Source organism: Callithrix jacchus, chromosome 20 (genome assembly GCF_049354715.1).
Source record: "Callithrix jacchus isolate 240 chromosome 20, calJac240_pri, whole genome shotgun sequence".
NCBI classification, from domain to species: domain Eukaryota; kingdom Metazoa; phylum Chordata; class Mammalia; order Primates; family Cebidae; genus Callithrix; species Callithrix jacchus.
The window spans coordinates 28984232-29002712 of NC_133521.1; the positions used below are offsets into that span (position 1 = coordinate 28984232).

An 18481-nucleotide genomic window follows, 5' to 3' on the forward strand; every position below is an offset into this window, starting at 1 on the left:
TTTTTAGCAGAAATAGGGTTTCACCATGTTGGCCAGGCTGGTTTTGAAATTCTGGCCTCAAGTGATCCACCTACCTTGGTGTCCCAAAGTGCTGGAATTATAGGCGTGAGCCACCACAACTTTTAAGTCCCTGCCATGGATCAGGAGCTGTGCTGAGAACTGAGGATAGAAAGATTTGACTTGGTCCCAACCTGTGAGATGCAGTTTACACTGTGGCAGAGAAGCAAGGGTGGTTTGTAGCACACACAGCGTAGGAGCTGCTTCCAGTGGGCTGGTGGGCCCAGAGGAGGGAGAGATGGAGCTTGGGATGTGGGGATGGTGGACGTGGGTACCGCTTTGGAGGAGGAGTGGCCTGTGATCTGGGTCTCTGCATAGTGCAGGGATCTGATCTTTCTAGCTGTGTATTTTCTCGTAGTCTGCTCATCCCTTAGAACTTTCAAAAGACCCAGTTAGTCTTGTTTCTCCTTCAGATACAATATGAGACTGTGGACTTCTGAAATTCAGTAGTATGACCCATTCCATGATCTTTTCCAACTAATAAAATGGAGTTGCCACAAGGGCCTCTGTGTTCTTTTGGTTTTATTTTTCCCAGGGGCCTTGCATTCTGAAGCAGTTGGGTGGTGGGCTAGAAGAAATAGTTCCTCCTCTGAGCCAAATCTCAGTAAAAATAGTTTTCTAGCCACATCTTGGGCATCTGGACTATTTCTGATCCGGAAAGGTCCAACTCTGTGTGACGTACGAGAAGGTCATCCGTACTAGAAGCTTGCTTTGTCTAACCCCCGGTATAAGACAGTGGTCACCAAGTAAGCTTGCCTCAGATTTGCCTCGAGGACGTGTCAAAAGCCAGATTCCTCGCCCCATCCCCAGGGTTTCTGTCGATCTGGACAGGGTCTGAGAATTTGCACATCTGACATTCCCAGAGAATGTTGGTTGAGGAGCCACACTTTGAGAACTCCCTGCTCTAAGCCAAACATGAAAGGAACTGCTGGATTCTTGGTGGGACGTGCCCTGAGCATGGCCCTGTTTCAACCACCTCTGCAGTGGCCATCCTCCCTGCACTCTCACAACAGGAACAAATGCACAGTGGCCTCCGCCAGAGGGACAGTGGTGTCCCAGGTTCCCCATGGAGCCCTACAGTTATCCTGGTGAGAATCCACACTCCTGCAGTGCCAGGCCAGGTGCAGTTGCATTTCCCAGTTCCTCACTGGAAGGAGTAACCATTCGCAAGACCAAGATTTGGCCTCAGAAACTTGGATATCAGCCTCTAAGGGTGGTGGTTCTTGTTCCTGTCCAATTTTAGTTCCCGCCTGGCCTGCGTGGCGGTCACACCTCAAGGCTCAGCCTTGTCCTCCTTCTCTCTGGCTATTTGGTGCTAAGGCCCTTCCATGAGAGGCCTCCAGCCCCCATCAGCCCCTTTGTGCTCTGAAAATGGTGTCTTGAAAATGAGGGTGCTCATATTCAGGGACAGCTTGAGATCCTCTAGCCCGAGGGATGCTCACAGGTCTTTGAGCCCAGGCGCATTGGAATGATTAATTGGTGTCCTCCACTCTGCTGGACAATTAAGGAAAGCAGGAAAAGGAGGGAAAAGTCTTCAGTGAGACCTAATTTGGCACCATGTTGTTTTCTGTTAATCTATTTTGTTTTCTGTCCGTCTGTCCCCAGGGATGGGTGCCTTGCTGCTTGCTGAAGCATGCATAACTAATGTCCTCATTAAGGGCTGATCTGTTTATCAGGGCCATACGAGGAAGCCAGCCTGCCAAACCCAGGCGCAAGCTGGGGGCTGTTGCCTCCCTCTGGGCCTCAGCCCCACCTCATTAAGCTGGTCCGGGCTATTGATTGGGAGCCTGTGTTTGGAAGAGTCTTACTTACTCCATGCATTATCTTGACAGATTGATCAGACCTGATTGAGAACCTCTTAAAGGAACGAACAGCTGTAATGGGAAAGTTGGACTCTGTCATCCGTTAGGATGATTCTGGGAGCAAGAAGAACAAGGCTGACATCTTGGAGCAATTGTATTTACAATTAACATGGTTGAAAACGATTGCCTCTATTGATCCCCCCTTCCTGCAATTACAGCCCCATTGTTTACATTCCAGCACTTCAGTTATAAAAAGGAAATTCAATAATTATTGCATTATTTAAAGTTAAAGTGCCACAGAGTTTGCTGGCTGCGCTTGCTGGTTGATTTAACGTTCAGTAAAATCCATGCTGAGCTCTCCATCTTGAGGCCGAACAATAACGGCTTTTAATGAGACCTAAAAAGTGGGAAAAGGAGGGCAGAACCCAGTGCATGGGGTGTTTTTCTGGATTATTTACAGGGGGACCCAGAAGCAGAGCTGGGAAACCAGCAGTGTCATTGTTTGCACCACAGTGGCCCTCTTTGCCACGTGGCCGTCTGTTCTGCGCATAGCCATCTCCCGGCCTCTTGACGCAGACTCCACTGTCTTTCCTCAAAGAACCATCTTTCTCATTTCACTGTCGGTCCCTTGCTTCCCTCCCACAAGTCTGTCTCTTTTAACCTCCCACAAAACCCATGGTATTTAAGTAAATAAAGTGAAATGTCTGCATCGGCCAGAGTGATTAACACTGAAAGTGTTTATTTAGAGGGAGTTTTTCTGCCCCGCCCTGTCACTTTCTCATTTTATCTTTTAAGGGAAGAATAAAATAAAAAAATCAAGCCCTTCCTATAGCAGAAGGCAGCCCTGTGGGTGCAGCTTACCTCCTGCTTCTGTCTTACCGGCTGCCCTGTCTTCTCTCATAATGAAGGTGATGAGGGTATTTGTCAGCAGATAGTAGGAATCTGAGTGGAGCCTCTGGGTTTGAGCACCAAATTCATGCTCCACAGCAGCAACCAGAAAGTTCAGGAGTGTAGGAGGAATTTTCAAGAGCATTTTATTCTTGCATTTGGTTGGAATTCTTCCTTGGGCTCGGTTCCAGTGAGACATCTGGGCAGGTGCACTCAGCGGGCTGCAGAGCAAGGGAGGAAAAAGTGATGCTTCATGCTTTCCCATCAAGAGCACGCTGCCAGCGACAGCCCCAGGAAATTTTCGAGTGCAGGTGTGAAAGGGGAGAGGAAGATGAATAGAGCCAATTCTGACTTTTATGGAGTATCTGGAGCAGGCCAGTAGCGGGCAGCTGCTTCCGTGTGACTTTTTCATTAAGGAGGTGAATTCTTATGTGCAGGCATTGCGTGATTTATCAAGTGCAGTTTGTTAGAATCTAAGATACTCTGTGGGAAAAAGCAAGTGCAGGGATTTTTGGTCTCGGAAATTTTCCTCCCTGCAACAGAACATCTCCATGTATTCTGACTTGGGTCCTTTTTCCATGGCCATTGCTGTCCTTGCCAGAGCATCAGTTCTCAAAGTATGGTCCCAGATGAGTGTCATCCTGACCTGGGAGACTGTTAGAAATGCAGATTCGTGGGGCTCCCACCAGACCTGCTGAATCAGAAATGCTTGGCATGTGCCCAGTGATCTAGGGCGTAGCATGCCTCCCAGGTGCTCTTGATGTACGCTCAAGTTAGAGAACCACCGAGCCGGAACACCAGTGGCATCATACATCACCAAGCCTACCTGGTTGTACCTGCCCACCAGAAGAAAGATCTGGACTCACAGTAGAAACACCATGACTGTCTCAAACATTTGGGTAGTTCTTCACATGTTCCGAGGGATTTTCACATATGTGGAAATTTTCTTGTGGATTTAAGAATTACTTCAAGGAAGACAGGGCAGGTAAAATATCTTCAGTTTACAGATGAAGTAGTACACCTGTTTTGACCAGTAGACAAGTGGTTTTTTTTTTTGTTTTTTTTTTTTCCTGCTGGCTTGATTGTCATGGGATTGGAGATACAAATAAGCAGATTCTTCAGGGAGGATCTGGAGAATCAGGAATTGTCTTCCAGGCATTTTGGCTGAGCTCTCCTCCCTTCCCTGCTCCTCACCTGGGATATTGGCAGACATGAGAAAGAACTTGGTCCTTGAATTTTATTAGTGGGTGCCTTGATGGGCAAAGAGACCCAGTAAACAAATACGGGATTTTGTGGCAAGGGCATGCGTTTGGATCTGGGCTCTGCCTACACCAACAGCATGGCTTTGGCAAGTTACTTAAAATATAAATTTCGTACTTCTTGTAAGGGAGAAGGCAGCCCTGTGTGTGTTCAGTATCCCCTGTCCATGTAATAATTCCTATGTATCACTTTGTTGTCTACCAGGGATTCCTTTCTGGGGCCTGGGGAAGAGTGAGGGTTGGTTGTAAGGAGAGAAATATTAAATAGGTATGTTCAGTAGATGTTCGTTTCTATCCCTAATCCTGAAGATCAACTGATGAAAAATAACAGTAGTAGTAATAGCCTCGTTTATTATGAAGGCTAACCATGTATCAGATGTATCGTATGAAGCATTTTGTGTGAATTATCCTGTTGAATCTTCCCAGCAGTGAAATGAGGCTCTGTTATTGTCTCTGTTTTGCACACAAGGAAACTGAGTCTCAACAGTGTACGTGACTTGCCTTCATAGCACAGCTAGTGAGATTCAGAGTGAGGGCTTTGCACTGGGCTGCTCCATCCAGAGCACCCCACAAGCCGTCATCATTGGCAACAGCTTGGCATGGAGCTGGATGCGCACAAGCTAGTGTAGTGTGTATATGGCAGTGTGTTCGTTCATTTTCACGCTGTTAATGAGGACGTACCCAAGACTGGGTGACTTTTTTAAGAAAGAGGTTTAATCAGCTCACCATGTTCAGCGTGGATTGGGAGGCCTCAGGAAACTTACAGTCCTGGTGGAAAGGGAAGCAAATATGTCCTTCACATGGTGGCAGGAAGAGATGGGCAGAGTGAAGGGATGGGGAAGCCTCTTATAAAACCATCAGGTCTCATGAGTACTCACTGTCGCAAGAACAGCATCAGGGGAAACTGCTGCCATGATTCGATCATCCCACCAGGTCCCTACCATGACACATGAGGATTATGGGGACTAAAATGATATTTGGGTGGGAACACAGCCAAACTATATCAGGAGGCTTTTATTTTTATGTGGGGACCTGAATTTGGGAGAGCTGGAAAATAGTGCTAGGGAAGAAGTGCGTCTTACAAATGAAGAAAGTTACTGCTCCTGATACGATATCCTAGTGAAGGGGGATCGTCAGATCCTGGAAGCTGTAGGTCGTTTCTGGAGAGGAGTCAGCTTGAGGTTAGCCTGGTGGGACCCGCTTTGTTGTTTTATCCACCCACATACCCCCTCAGAAAGCTCTGTGCACACTCACTCGACTGTTGTGGAAACCAGACCTCATTTTGCTTGTGACGTTATGCTCTGGTGGACCCCTTTCTCGGGCCTACCATGAAATCAGGAAGATGTAGGGGGTGTTCGTTCACCGTCTTATGCATGCGTAGCATTTACTATGGGCAGAGCGCCTACACACACTTTTTTGGGGGGACAGGGTTAATAATTCACTCCCATAATGATAAAAATGCATGCCTGATAAATTTCCTCCCCACGTGTAAATGGTGGCTCCACACTCCCTTCTGGAGTTCTCCTAACAGAGGGAAGTGAAATATGTTATATGGAGGCGTCCACATTGCACAAGGATCCATGCTTGTGTTTTTCAAGAAAAGTTAAAGCCAAGGCAGATACAACTTATAGATAGGCATAGACTTAGATAGTTATTTTCCTTCTAGAACTTTTTGTTCTTTTCAGGATCACTAATGTTGAGATTTTTGAATCAGGAAATGTAATGTGTGCAAGGGAAAACATACAGGAATGGGAAGTCTGTGTTCTGGCCTTGGATACAGAGAGCGAGCAATCATGGCTTGTTCTAGGACCTAAGGAGCCTGGCCTAGAAACCAGAAACTAGGTCAGAGCAACCCAAATGGATTGATCTAAGGGAACATTTTTACTTCCTTTTACTTTTTTCTTATAAATCATGGTTGGGGCTTCTATCTTATGGTATCTGCAGGGATCCTACAATGAAATAGAACTAAATTAGCATGTGTCAAGGACGAGGGCTTGAGCGGATGAAAAGCCAGCATTAAACGGAATATACATATATATAGATAGGCTGACCTTCCAGGAGTCTTCCTAAAAATGTGACATTAAATTTGGAACTATAACACATTCTCACTGATTAAAAAATTAACCTCCCAGCCGGGCGCCGTGGCTCACACCTGTAATCCCAGCACTTTGGGAGGTCAAGGCGGTTGGATCATGAGGTCAAGAGATCAAGACCATTCTGGCCAACATGGTGAAACCCCGTCTCTACTAAAAAATACAAAAATTAGCCGGGTGGGGTGGCATGTGCCTGTGGTCCCAGCTACTCTGGAGGTAGAGGCAGAAGAATCGCTTGAACCTGGGAGGTGGAGGTTGTGATGAGCCGAGATTTTGCTACTGCACTTCAGCCTGGTGACAGAGCAAGACTCCGTCTCAAAAAGAAGAAAAAAAAATTAACCTCCTCCGCTCCTGGTTGTGTTACCTGTGGAAGGATTTTCATTTTAATTTTAGGCATTCTCGGTGAACACCTGGGTCGGTGGAGTCTAGTGCTCCAGAACCCTCTGCCGTCTGTGCAGCGTAGCTTGGCAGCGGTAGACTTGGAACTTGAACTCAAGTCTCAGGATACAGTCCTGTTTCCTCCATGTTCTGGGTGACCTTGCAGGAGTCATGTGGCTTCTTTGAGCTCTGGGCTCCTCCGAGGATGGAAGGCAAATGTGACCCTCCTCATAGGGTTGTAATGTGAAAATTTTAAAGTGTGTGTAGGCTGGGTGGCTTATGTCTGTAATGCTAGCACTTTGGGAGGCTGGTGGGAAGATTGCTTGAGCCCAGGAGTTCAAGAACAGCCTGGACAACTTGGTGAGACCGTGTCTCTACAAATAAAAAAAAAAAATAGCTAGGCATGGTGGCATGCGCCTATAGTCCCAGGTGCTTAGGAGGCTGAAGTAGGAGGATCACCTGAGCCTGGGGAGGTTGAGGCTGCAGTGAACCATGATTGCAGCACTGCACTCCAGCCTGGGTGATAGAATGAGACCCTGTCTCAGGCAAAAAAGAAAAAAAAAGTGTGTGTGTAGATGCTTCACCCACAGTAAATGCTCTGCACGCATATGATGGTGAATGAACACCCGCCATGGCTTCCTTACTTTGTATTACCCAGTTGGGGAATTAGCAGGCTTGACTCTGATCTCTATCTTCTCCCCCTCTCTCTCCCTGGATTCATTAGTGAGATTTCATGGTCCTGTCCCCCAAGGGAGAAGCTGAAGCCGTGGCCCACTGTGGTTGCTGTGTTTCCCTCCAGAGGGGTGTGGTAACAGGCAGCCTCTGAGAAGTTAAAGATAGGCTCTTCTGCCTGCCTTTGGCCTGACAGGTGTCTCGGGGGCTTTCTGGGACATTCCACCATGGAGTTTCTCCTGTGCTGGGCAGGAAGCGCCTGGCATCTCCTGGAATAGCCCCTTGTCTCAGAGCTGCTGCTCTGGAAACGGAGTTGCCCCGTGTGCCTGTGTGCACAGCACAGTGGCCAAGAGGGCAGGTGTGGGTGTGTTTAGAGTAACAGGTGCTACTCCCCCAGGAAGCTTTGTTGGTGAATTGTGTGTGTTTGCGTGTGTGTCAGAATGTACTTTGTCTATTTCTACTTTAAAGGGGAGGCTTTGACAAAACCTGATCAATATTTTGCATTCCATGCATGAGGAACCAGATGTTAGAAGTTTCCTATCATTGGGGAGGAGGAGGGAGCTGGGGCCCCTCCAGATTTATAGAAATCAATGTTCTCTGACAGAAGTTGGTTAGTTTTCCTGGGAAACAAGTAACAGGAACACATTTTTTTTATTTTCATGATGAATTATTTTCTAACAAGAGCTCTCTTTTCATCTCTTCCACTTTCAGTGTTTGACTAGGGTGAACGAGCGCATCATACTAATGGGGCAGAATCCCACAAAGTCACGCAGCCAAGCCTCTGTTCTCTCCCTTCTTTTTAAATTATTAGTTTGCTTTGTGCGCTTCGTGTTACATGCCAGCCCCTTTATCCGAGGTGCCTCTTGTTGCAGGGAGGGCTTTCTCAGTGAACCAGACCTAGAAGGGAAGGCATAGAGACAGATGTGGGCCCTGAGATGTTTCCATGTCAGAAGCATTGGAATGCCATCTTCCAGTGAAACTGACATGGGATGAACGTTTTCAAACACAAGTAGCCCTAATAGGATTAAAAAGAGGTGCAGGGAACGGTCTCTTTGACCCACGTGAGTAAGCCCTCGTGTGAACCCTGGCTTCATTTCCATCCATAGCCATTGACTACCTAACATGTGCCAAATTTCTAATTAATCCAGATGAGGACAGGCTGTTACCCACTACACAGGATTTGGAGGTCTTGGAGATGGTTGCAGTCTTTTTCTGCTACCACTTATGACTCAAACTAAATATTTATGTTCTTCTTATAGGTCATCTTTACTTCTCTGAGATTTCAGAAAGTAAATGGTCAAGCAGAGGTGTTTCTTTCTGTGAAACCTACTATACCTTTGGAGTTCTTATGATAGTCTTTTGCAGGTGCTATCTCCCTGTCTTTCTCTATGTATGTATGTATGTATGTATGTATGTATGTATGTATGTATCTATCTATCTATCTATCTATCTATCTATCTATCTATCTATCTAACTATCCATCCATCCATCCAATCTGTTTATTGAGACAGTCTCACTTGGTCAGCCATGGTGGAGTGATCATACCTCCCTTCAGCCTCCACCTCCCGGGATCAAGTTATCCTCCTGCCTCAGCCTCCTAAGTAGTTGAGACTTCTGGCGTGTGCCACCACACTCAGCTAATTTTTTATTTCTTTTTGTAGAGACGGGGTCTCACCATGTTGCCCAGACTGGTCTTGAACTCCTAAGCTCAAGTGATCCTCCTTCCTTGGCCTCCCAGTGTTGGGATCACAGGCGTGAGCCACCACGCCCAGCCTGCAGGTGCTTTCTAAACGAGCAAGTGAGTTGGAGTGGGACTGATCAAGCAGAAGTATAGTCAGAGTCAAGGTTATAGAGAGACGCTGGCCCAACCACATGAGTTTGGGTGGACACGAGTTCCCGCTCCGTTTTTGGTTAGCTAGGTTGACCTCGAGTTACTGGTTGATCATGCTTTCTCATTAGGAATTTATGGGAAGATACTGGATTTTCTTGAGTTACCCAGGAGGCCCCTGTGGTTTTCAGTATTCCAGGAGGTGTATTCTCTAAACAGTATTCAAGCTAAAGCGGGATGCCCTCGTTACACCACTCCTTATGTTCTTGGAGTTGCTGCTATTACTGCTTACGTCACCTACAGGTTAAGTCCCTGGGGTTGGGCTTATTCTGTGTGCGTATGTGTGCATGTGTATGTGTGTGTGTGTGTGCTCGCATGTTTGTGTGCACACGTCCTCACAGAGTCTCCTGTTGTAGACACTTAGAATCGAACCAAAACAAACCCTCGCCAAATGGGCTCACCATGTAGTTTTCTCTGGGTCCCTGGATGGCACGCGTCCCAGCTTGGAGCTGTTGTTTTGTTTTCTTTTTAAAATTACACTCCTGACCCAACCAAGCAGAGTAGGTAGGAATTGTGAGCACAGAGTAAAGAAAACGGAAAAAGTAAAAACAGAACCCGGTTGCCCCCTCCACAGTGGGTGAGGTCTGTGATAGAGGCGGAAGGGGTTGGGAAATTCAGGATTCGCGTGGGAGAAAAATTTCCTGCCTGGCGAGGAGAGCAAGAACTCTGAAAGAAGGCAGCTCCTTTTTTGAGTGCACCACTGGGATTTGTGCCTTGGTGGATTCTTCATATATTACAGTGAATTTAATTAAATACATTGTGATCCCAATTGAGGGTATTCTAATTAGCTGGGTCAGGAACAAATTATTCTCCCTCCTTCTCCAAATGAAAACATCCACTCTCTTCCGCAGGGAAGGCATGTTCTTGGCTGACTGGCTTGCCCCATGGAGTACTCATGCGCCTCTTAGCACACTCCTTCCCACTGCTTTTTATTAGGCAGGTTCCAAGGGTGGGATTCTGGGGATGAGGCCAGTGCCACTTGGGAGGAAGGGAGAGAGGATCTGACCAACAGTGTTGGGGGTTTACCCACCCAGGGCCTAGGAAATGGCTGAATGGTGTGGAGAAGGTCACAGAGGTCAGGACCCTGCTGCTAGCTTTGGGCCCCTGTTTACTTCCGGTTAGACAACTTAAGAAATAACAAGACAGTTGGAAAATCTGGGGAGAACAGGACTTGTCACATGCAGGTGACATCAGTAGAACCAGGGTGCAAACAGAAGTTTGGGTTAGGATGTTACCTTTTACAAGCAGCTGTTTCCTGGCAACCAAGATACAGTTTATTTGAGGTTTTTTTTTTTTGGAGACAAGAGTTTTACTCCATGCTGGAGTACAGTGGTGCAATCTCAGCTCACTGCAATCTCCACCTCCTGGATTCAAGTGATTCTCCTGCCTCAGCCTCCCAAGTAGCTAGGATCACAGGCATCCACCATTATGCCCAGCTAATTTTTGTGTTTTTCTAGAGACAGGGTTTCACCATGTTGGCCAGGCTTGTTTGAACTCCTGACCTCAGGTGATCTGCCCACGTTGGCCTCCCAAAGCGTTGGGATTACGTGTGTGAGCCACTGTGCCTGGCCTATTCTGGATTTTTAAAAGCGTCTTGGAGAATAAAGTTGGAATACAAGGCAACCTTGGACTTTGGAATGAATCTTTTATGGAAGTTTCTAGGAGAGGACTCTAGGTGTTCACTGTACCAGGACAGGTAGGAGAAGCCATGGCTCCATTTCCTTTTTTCCTTTTATTCTTTTCTCCATGCTTTGTAGTACATGCCTAGTTCCTTGCTAAAACATCTCTCAAAGTGGCAGACGAAGGGATTCATGGCAGTGTAAGAGATTGTAGTTTACCAACATGAGCTAGATAGAGTGTGAGGTGACTTTAGAATATCTTTATCATATCCATTCTTTAAAGTGTGAGTCCCCGGTATGATGTTTATTTCAATCCAGTAGCCTGTGGATTTAAAGACAAAAGACATTTGACATCACATTTCTGTCCAGCTCTTGTGGCTGTGTTGTTCGTCTCTTCTGGCTCAGAGAGTGAAGACTCCAGCCATTTGGAATGGAGAACGCTCACACATCCATATTAAAATTTGATGTTTGAAATTCAGTGCCTTATTGTGAGGAAATCCTGTTTCATAGGGAGATAGCAGGGGATTGGAGGTAAGGCTTTAGTGATTCTTGATCTGATTTCATAGTTTATTCTACCTCCAAAATGTCTTGATGGAATGTATTTCTTTGAATTTCATGGTTTTTGTCTCTGCTATCTTTTATTCACTCCATTTTCATTGAAGCTTTAATGAATATCATTGTTTTGGTCCTGATGACCTAAGACAGCAGTTCGCTCCCTTACCGGTTTCCAGCTCCTCAGTCTCAGGCCAAACTCTTGCTCCCTGGAATATCCTGGTCCTGTTACTGGCTTCTGAGTTCTGAGAGGCCTCATGGCATAGTTTGGGGGAAAGGACGTGGGCTTATTCATCCTCTGTCTGCCTTCTGCCCAGGGTTGTAACCTCCAGAAAGCACGGCCTCACTGCATCCCATCCTTCCAACATCCTCTGCAAGGAACCCCATCGCAGAGAAGGCAGTGAGGTTAAATCATTTTTAAAAAGCAGCTCAAAGGCCAGGCGCAGTGGCTCACGCCTGTAATCCCAGCACTTGAGGAGACTAAGGCGGGTGGATCGCTTTTGGTGTGGAGTTCGAGACCAGCCTGGCCAACATGATGAAACCCCGTTTCTACTAAAAATACAAAAATTGGCTGGGTGTGGTTGTGCATGCCTGTATTTGCAGATGCTCAAGAGGCTGAGGCAGGAGAATGGCTTGAACCTGGAAGGTGGAGGTTGCAGTGAGCTGAGATCAAGCCACTGTACTCCAGCCTGGGAAACGGAGCAAGACCCTTTCTTAAAACAAAAACAAAAATAAAAAATTAAATAAAAAGCAGCTAAATTTATCTCCAGAAAAGCCTTTTATCATCAGTTATAATTTCTCTAACAGTTAACAGGGGACTGGCTGGTTCTTCCAGCTCTTTCTGGTTGTGAAATTCTTCTGGCGCTGTTTTTACTTGTAGAAATTTTACTTTGTCCAAGGCTCTGCATTTGAGTGTATGAATCACCTGTTTCAGGGGCAGAAGGGATTGTTCTCTCTTGGTGCCTGTGAAGCTCATCCCATTCTTATGTGCAGGTTGGCAAGATTCCCTGTGGGATACTTTAGTCAGTTTGTGTGATTGAGGGCTTCAGTCTCCCTCCCATGACTTTCTGTGACAATTAGTTGGTGCATTTATGTTTCTTCTTCTGACAAAGTACAAACATGCTTCTGGATTTTTCACATGTGATCAGCGAACACAGGATGTTTGCCTGTCAGTACGTCCTTGATAGGAAGCAATCACAGGGCCACTCTGGCATTTTTAGGATTGCGTGGAGTGCAGGGCATTCTAACCATTCTAGCTTGCCAGTGTCTTGCATTCTAAGCTGGACAAAGATGAGATACCCAAGCAGTGCTAGAAACCATTATCCCGGCATAGACATGAGACAGAAGCAGTATGGGTCAGAAAGGAGGCTAGCAGCATGGGCAGTTTTGAGACATTTGTCATGTGCCCGCCATGGCTCCGTGGGCCAGGCTTGGCTGACTGGGCTGGGGGTTGGGGATAGGTGGTGAGGAGAAAAAAGGAAGGACATGTAATCACAGGTATGCAAAAGCACTCACGTGATCTGAATTCCCTCCTTCAAAAGGATGCTGGGTACATGCTGGAGGAGACAAGCCCTGGGTTTCATCTTTCTCTCCCCCAACTAACTGGGTTACCTTGAGTCAGTCATTTAAGCTTTTGGGGAGTATTTCCATTGCTTCCTGTGTACACAGCAGAATTCTCCCTCTTCCCCTAAAATGAACCTTTGGAAATGAAGGAGATGGCCTTTCTACACCATAAGCACATTCATTCTCTGTTAGTCAAAAGGGTCCGTAGCTTTCATTACCTCCCCAGGAGACTCAGACATTGTGAGTTCTGTTCTTGGGTCATTTTAAAGTCTTCCTAATCACAGAAGCCTGGGGTCCACCAATTGTCTGCACGACCTCTTCTGTTCTTACACCCCAGACACGAATCCTGTCTGTACCTGCCTCCTGGGGGCTCTTAGGCTGCCATGCTCTGGGATCAATGCTGTGTCTACTAAACACAACAGAGGACCAGCATCACTGGTCACTTGGTGTATCAGGTGGTCAGATGTTTCAAATTATATTTGGACCAGGTGACTCTGAGACACTGGCAGGGAACTAGACTGGAGAAATTTATTTTTCTGGCATTTTTTAATCTAGGGGAAAACCTAATTTGGGGTTCTCCTAATAGACTGTGGTTTTAAATACAAAAACTAGAGTTATCTTATGAAAAGGCCAGATACCAGCTCTGGCCTTGTGTTCCTGACCTAGGATCCTTTACAGGCAGGATGGCTAGAGGCTATTACCTGAATCTGGGTTGGATTAATTTTTCCTGTCATAATTGAGTACATTTCTATGGTAATAATTTAGGCTTTGTGGACTATAGTATCTTTGTCACAACTGTTCAACTCTGATGTTTCAAAAGCATCCATAGACAGTATGTAAATTAGTGGACCTGGCTGTGATCCAATAAACTTTTTTTTATAAAAACAAGCAGTGGGTTGAATGTGGCCCATGGGCCATAGTTTGCCTACCCCTGATCTAACTAAAACAAGACACTCTAGAGAACAAAAGGGGAAACCTTTGACCTTACACCAGGAAAGCCGGTGTTACACTGGGAGGGCCCCTGTGATCAGCATTATCAACATTCTGAAAAGCCACATGGCCAGGGCCATTTGGGGAAAACAGGAGTGGGAGTCAGCTTGCTGTCCATCTTCAAAGAACTACTAGAGAAGGGTACTCTAGGGAAAACAAAAACAACCCCTCTAAGGAATCTCACGGTTGAAGACTGTATTAGCACATTACCGTGCTGCTAGGAAGAACTGCCCAGGGAGGCCTCAGGAAACTTACAACAATGATGGAAGGGGAAGCAGGCATGTCCTTCTTCACATCGCAGCAGGAAGGAGAAGTGCTAAGTGACGTGGGGAAAAGCCCCTTATAAAACTATCAGATCTCATGAGAACTCACTATCACAGGAACAGCATGGGAGAATCACCCCCATGATCTAATCACCTTCCATGAGATCCTGCCTCCCAACACGTGGGGATTACAGTTCAGATCACAATCCAAGGGGAGATTATTTGTGGGGACACAGCCAAACAATGTGAAAGACCATCCTGTTTGGCTGTGGAGATGCGTAACCTGGAGGCATGCCTCTGGCTGTCACCAGGATGGTGTGGGCTGGTGCCATTGATGACTGTGCGTGGCTTACCCAAGGCATGTTCTTTTCTTTTGTCCCTCGCAGCACCTGCAGCAGCACGAAAGTGGTGTGGAAGGTGAGAGCTGCTATTACCACTGTGTCCTGTGCAACTACTCCACCAAGGCCAAGCTCAACCTCATCCAGCACGTGCGCTCCATGAAGCACCAGCGAAGTGAGAGCCTGCGAAAGCTGCAGAGGCTGCAGAAGGGCCTTCCGGAGGAGGACGAGGACCTGGGGCAGATCTTCACCATCCGCAGATGCCCCTCCACAGACCCAGGTGAGTGGTCTCATAGGTGTGGGAGGCCCAGGTTAGGCCTGGTTTTCACCTCCTTGAGGCCTCCTGAGGACTTCTGTTTGAGGGAGACATTTCTAATCTAACTGGTCCTCATGCACCTTACTAACCTCATAGGTGAGCGTTGTGTTTCGAAAGGAACACACAGGGATTGTTGCTTTTCTTTCTTCCTTTGGAACTTGGCAGCACTTTTCTTGAAGCAAGGCTCAGTCTTAGGGAAGTTGCAAGCTACTACCCAGGGAGCAGGACAACAGAAGATGCTCTATTCTGAAATTCCTCCGGCACATACTCTAGATTCAATTTATTGGTTCAAGTTGACATAGCAAATGCTACATCATGTGTCCTGCTCACTATTAAGAGTAGACAGTTTGTGGCCTCAAAGTCTGCTCTGTAAAAACGAAATTCAGAGAGGAATAAAACAAGTGCTTGTTATAAACATTTCAGTTGTATTTGAGAGCGATTCTTTTGTGGGTTTGTGCTGCTTGCTGCCTCAAGGCGTCAAGACCCAGTGGGAGATCGCCTCGCCTCGTTTCTACCTCCCCCTGTTATCTCCCCGCAGCCACCTTTTCCCCACCTCCCTCCCACCCCCATGACTCCCCTTCATATTGGGACTTCATTGGGTAGAATCACCTCCTTTTTTCTATTTTTTCAATCTTTCAGTCTCTTGCGCTCAACTTAGATGCACAAGATAGTCACTTGCCTCTTTAGAAGCAAAAAAAGCTTGCCTAGAAAAGCTTTCCTTTCATCCTAGGTCCCATGCTCCCTCTACAACAGAATCTTCCAGATTCTTGAGACAACCCTCTGAACTGCTCACCTCTATTCCACATCTCAACCTTCTACAACCCATGTCCTCCTGTCCAAGCCACCCTTAGGAGGGCACTGCTGACCTTTGATTGACACAGCCCAGGACCCGCTGGGCCTGACCATTTCTTTCTGTGGTGTTAGAAATTGTTGCCTAGCCTCTTCTTGAAGCTCCCTTCCCTTCCCTTCCCTTCCCTTCCCTTCCCTTCCCTTCCCTTCCCTTCCCTTCCCTTCCCTTCCCTTCCCTTCCCTTCCCTTCCCTTCCCTTCCCTTCCCTTCCCTTCCCTTCCCTTCCCTTCCCTTCCCTTCCCTTCCCTTCCCTTCCCTTCCCTTCCCTTCCCTTCCCTTCCCTTCCCTTCCCTTCCCTTCCCTTCCCTTCCCTTCCCTTCCCTTCCCTTCCCTTCCCTTCCCTTCCCTTCCCTTCCCTTCCCTTCCCTTCCCTTCCCTTCCCTTCCCTTCCCTTCCCTTCCCTTCCTTCCCTTCCCTTCCCTTCCCTTCCCTTCCCTTCCCTTCCCTTCCCTTCCCTTCCCTTCCCTTCCCTTCCCTTCCCTTCCCTTCCCTTCCCTTCCCTTCCCTTCCCTTCCCTTCCCTTCTTCCCTTCCCTTCCCTTCCCTTCCCTTCCCTTCCCTTCCCTTCCCTTCCCTTCGTTTCCAGCCATTTCCCTCTTGTCCTCTGGCTTCCCTTGACAGTTCTCCAAGCTTGTCTCTGGCTGGCTGGTGGTCCTCCGCCTGCCCCATGTGCCTGGGCACCTGGCACTGTGGCCTGGTTCTTGCCTCCCAGCCTCTTGAGCTTTGATCTCTGGTGCTGCCAGATACTCTTCAGCAGCTTCCTGGACACCACTGGTCCCACCTTCCAGATGCTGAGCTTCACAGACTTGTCATTGATCCCACCTCTTGGCCACCTTACTCACAGCTGTCTATGCCACACTTCTTTATCCATTTAATGGCAGCTTGTCTAACAGCCTGGCCAAGTCAGAGACTCGAGGCCACTCCTGGTCCCTCTGTCTCTCGCAGCGCCTTCTCGGCCATCCAGCCATCATGGTTGTATGCAGTTTTATTCTTAACATAATCAAATTACACATTTTTATAATTTTTAAAGACAAAAACTTATGTAACCCTTATGAAGAATAGCATGGTGCTCTCCCATCCCCTCTTCCAGGGAAAGAGCTTTCAACTCGTAGATGTTTCTTTTGTTACTTATTTCCAAGTTTCTCCTCATGCTTCTATGACTGTTTCTTGTTTTTAAGTTTTAGATGGTACCTCTTGGCTTTGTACCCAGGCAGATGAGGATTTCATCCATGTGCTGTTCCACTAACCCACCCGTGTACACACTTACACCCATACCCCAACCACAAACTCACACAGAGGGCACACACCAGCTCCCGATGCCCCATCACACGCATTCTTGCATATGCACTCGCACGCACACACACATGCTTTTTCTGCATCCCACACATTCCATCCACACTCACACAGCCCACAGACAAAGACACCATACCCACATACATTGTATTCACATACCCACACAAGACATACTGTACCCATCCACATGGATTTTCCCCACATACACTGCACCCCCCACATGCAAACATCACAAACACATAGACTCAGTACCCCTACACACCCCGTACACACTGACACGCATCCCACATGCACCCTCACTCTACCCACAGATAGGCACTGCCCTGCACACTCCTGCATTCCCCCTCCCCCCACACCACTTGAACTTGCTTCTACTCCCCAGGCCCCCTCCACCCCCAGTCCTTCCTCCCTCCACCTTCCATTATGATTAAATAATAATTTGGGATTATATTAATATTCAGTGTTTTCATTATTATAACTATAAATATGAATTGCAGCTGAGCCATGTAGAGTTTTATAATTTCATTTACCTTCTTGTACAACTTATTGTCTTCTCTGGTTTTGTAGGTACCTATAATTAATTCATGGCGAACCTTTCTCTGCCAGAAGTAGACGTATCCTAATCTCTAAATGCTCTGCTCTATCAGTTCTTCTGTCAGCTTCATTTCCTCCTGGAGGTATCCCTCCTAAGCCCTCCAAAGCCCTCTGCCCACCTGCTCCTCTCCAGATCATCTGGCTGCTCCTTCGCTGCCTCCTCATCTAAATGAAACAGCAATTCCCAAATGACGGGATAGACCACAACTCAAGAATTTTTCTCCCCGCTAGAGTGGTTGAGGTTTCGATAGTCCGTGTGAATCGTTTGTTCAGGAAAGGGCTGTTGGGTACTTTCTGTCACTTGAAGGTCACTTCAAGACAGTCCCTTGCCCTGTGTTTTTCACATGCCTCTTCTGGTTAAAGTTGAAATGCCTTAATTGGTGGAGCTTCTGCTTTGCCTCCGATCCCATCTGTCTGCATGGGGATACTCTCAGGAGTGAGGGATGGGGACGGGCCAGAGGCTGAGGCCATTGGGCTGTTGGGGAGCCCGGGCCCCATCCAGGGATTGTGGCCTCTGTTTGATCTGCTGCTCTGCATTAGTGCACTGTTAAGTCATTCTCTGAATTCTTCTCTTTCTACCAACACACCTAGACCTGTTTCTTGTTCAGGGTTTGTGCTTTGTTTGGGGTATTTTTTTGCAGGGGGATGGGGGGCAGCTCTGCATACATCTTTGTTTTAACCGTTTGTTAAAAGCTGGCCCGTTTTACTCCTCAATTCTTTTTTTCACTCTGCTCAGAATCGCTTTTTTCTGAATGAGGTGCCCCAAACTAAACAGTTTCCAGCTGCTGTTTCACCCAGAGTCTGTGGCCTGGAACAGGCAGTTCCCTGTTTTGGAATGTGGTACTTCCGTGGGTGCAGTCCGGCCCCAGTCCCTTCGAGGTTCCTCTCATTTAGTGCGTGCTAGGGGTGTTTTCCACCCCGAGGAGTGTATGAGCAGCCTCAGTGGAGGCGATAGACTTCCCTTCCATATTTCAAGGTCCTTTTGGATTGGCTTTGACCTGGAGTCATGTTTTGGGTCTCTCCCCTACTCTCTCCCCACACCACACCCCCGCCCTCTCCCCGACAGGC

At 47.3% G+C, this 18481-nt stretch overlaps 1 protein-coding gene across 41 annotated transcripts in view; it reads left to right on the top strand.

The window, feature by feature from the left end:
• Window positions 1-18481, top strand: part of ZFHX3 (zinc finger homeobox 3) — a 1555416-nt gene that overhangs the window by 1427542 nt on the left and 109393 nt on the right. For all 41 annotated transcript variants that reach the window (XM_054248756.2, XM_054248766.2, XM_054248759.2 and 38 more), the window contains one exon: window positions 14411-14642. In XM_054248756.2, coding sequence (XP_054104731.1) covers window positions 14411-14642 — 232 coding nt within the window. The remainder of the gene's footprint in view (window positions 1-14410; window positions 14643-18481) is intronic.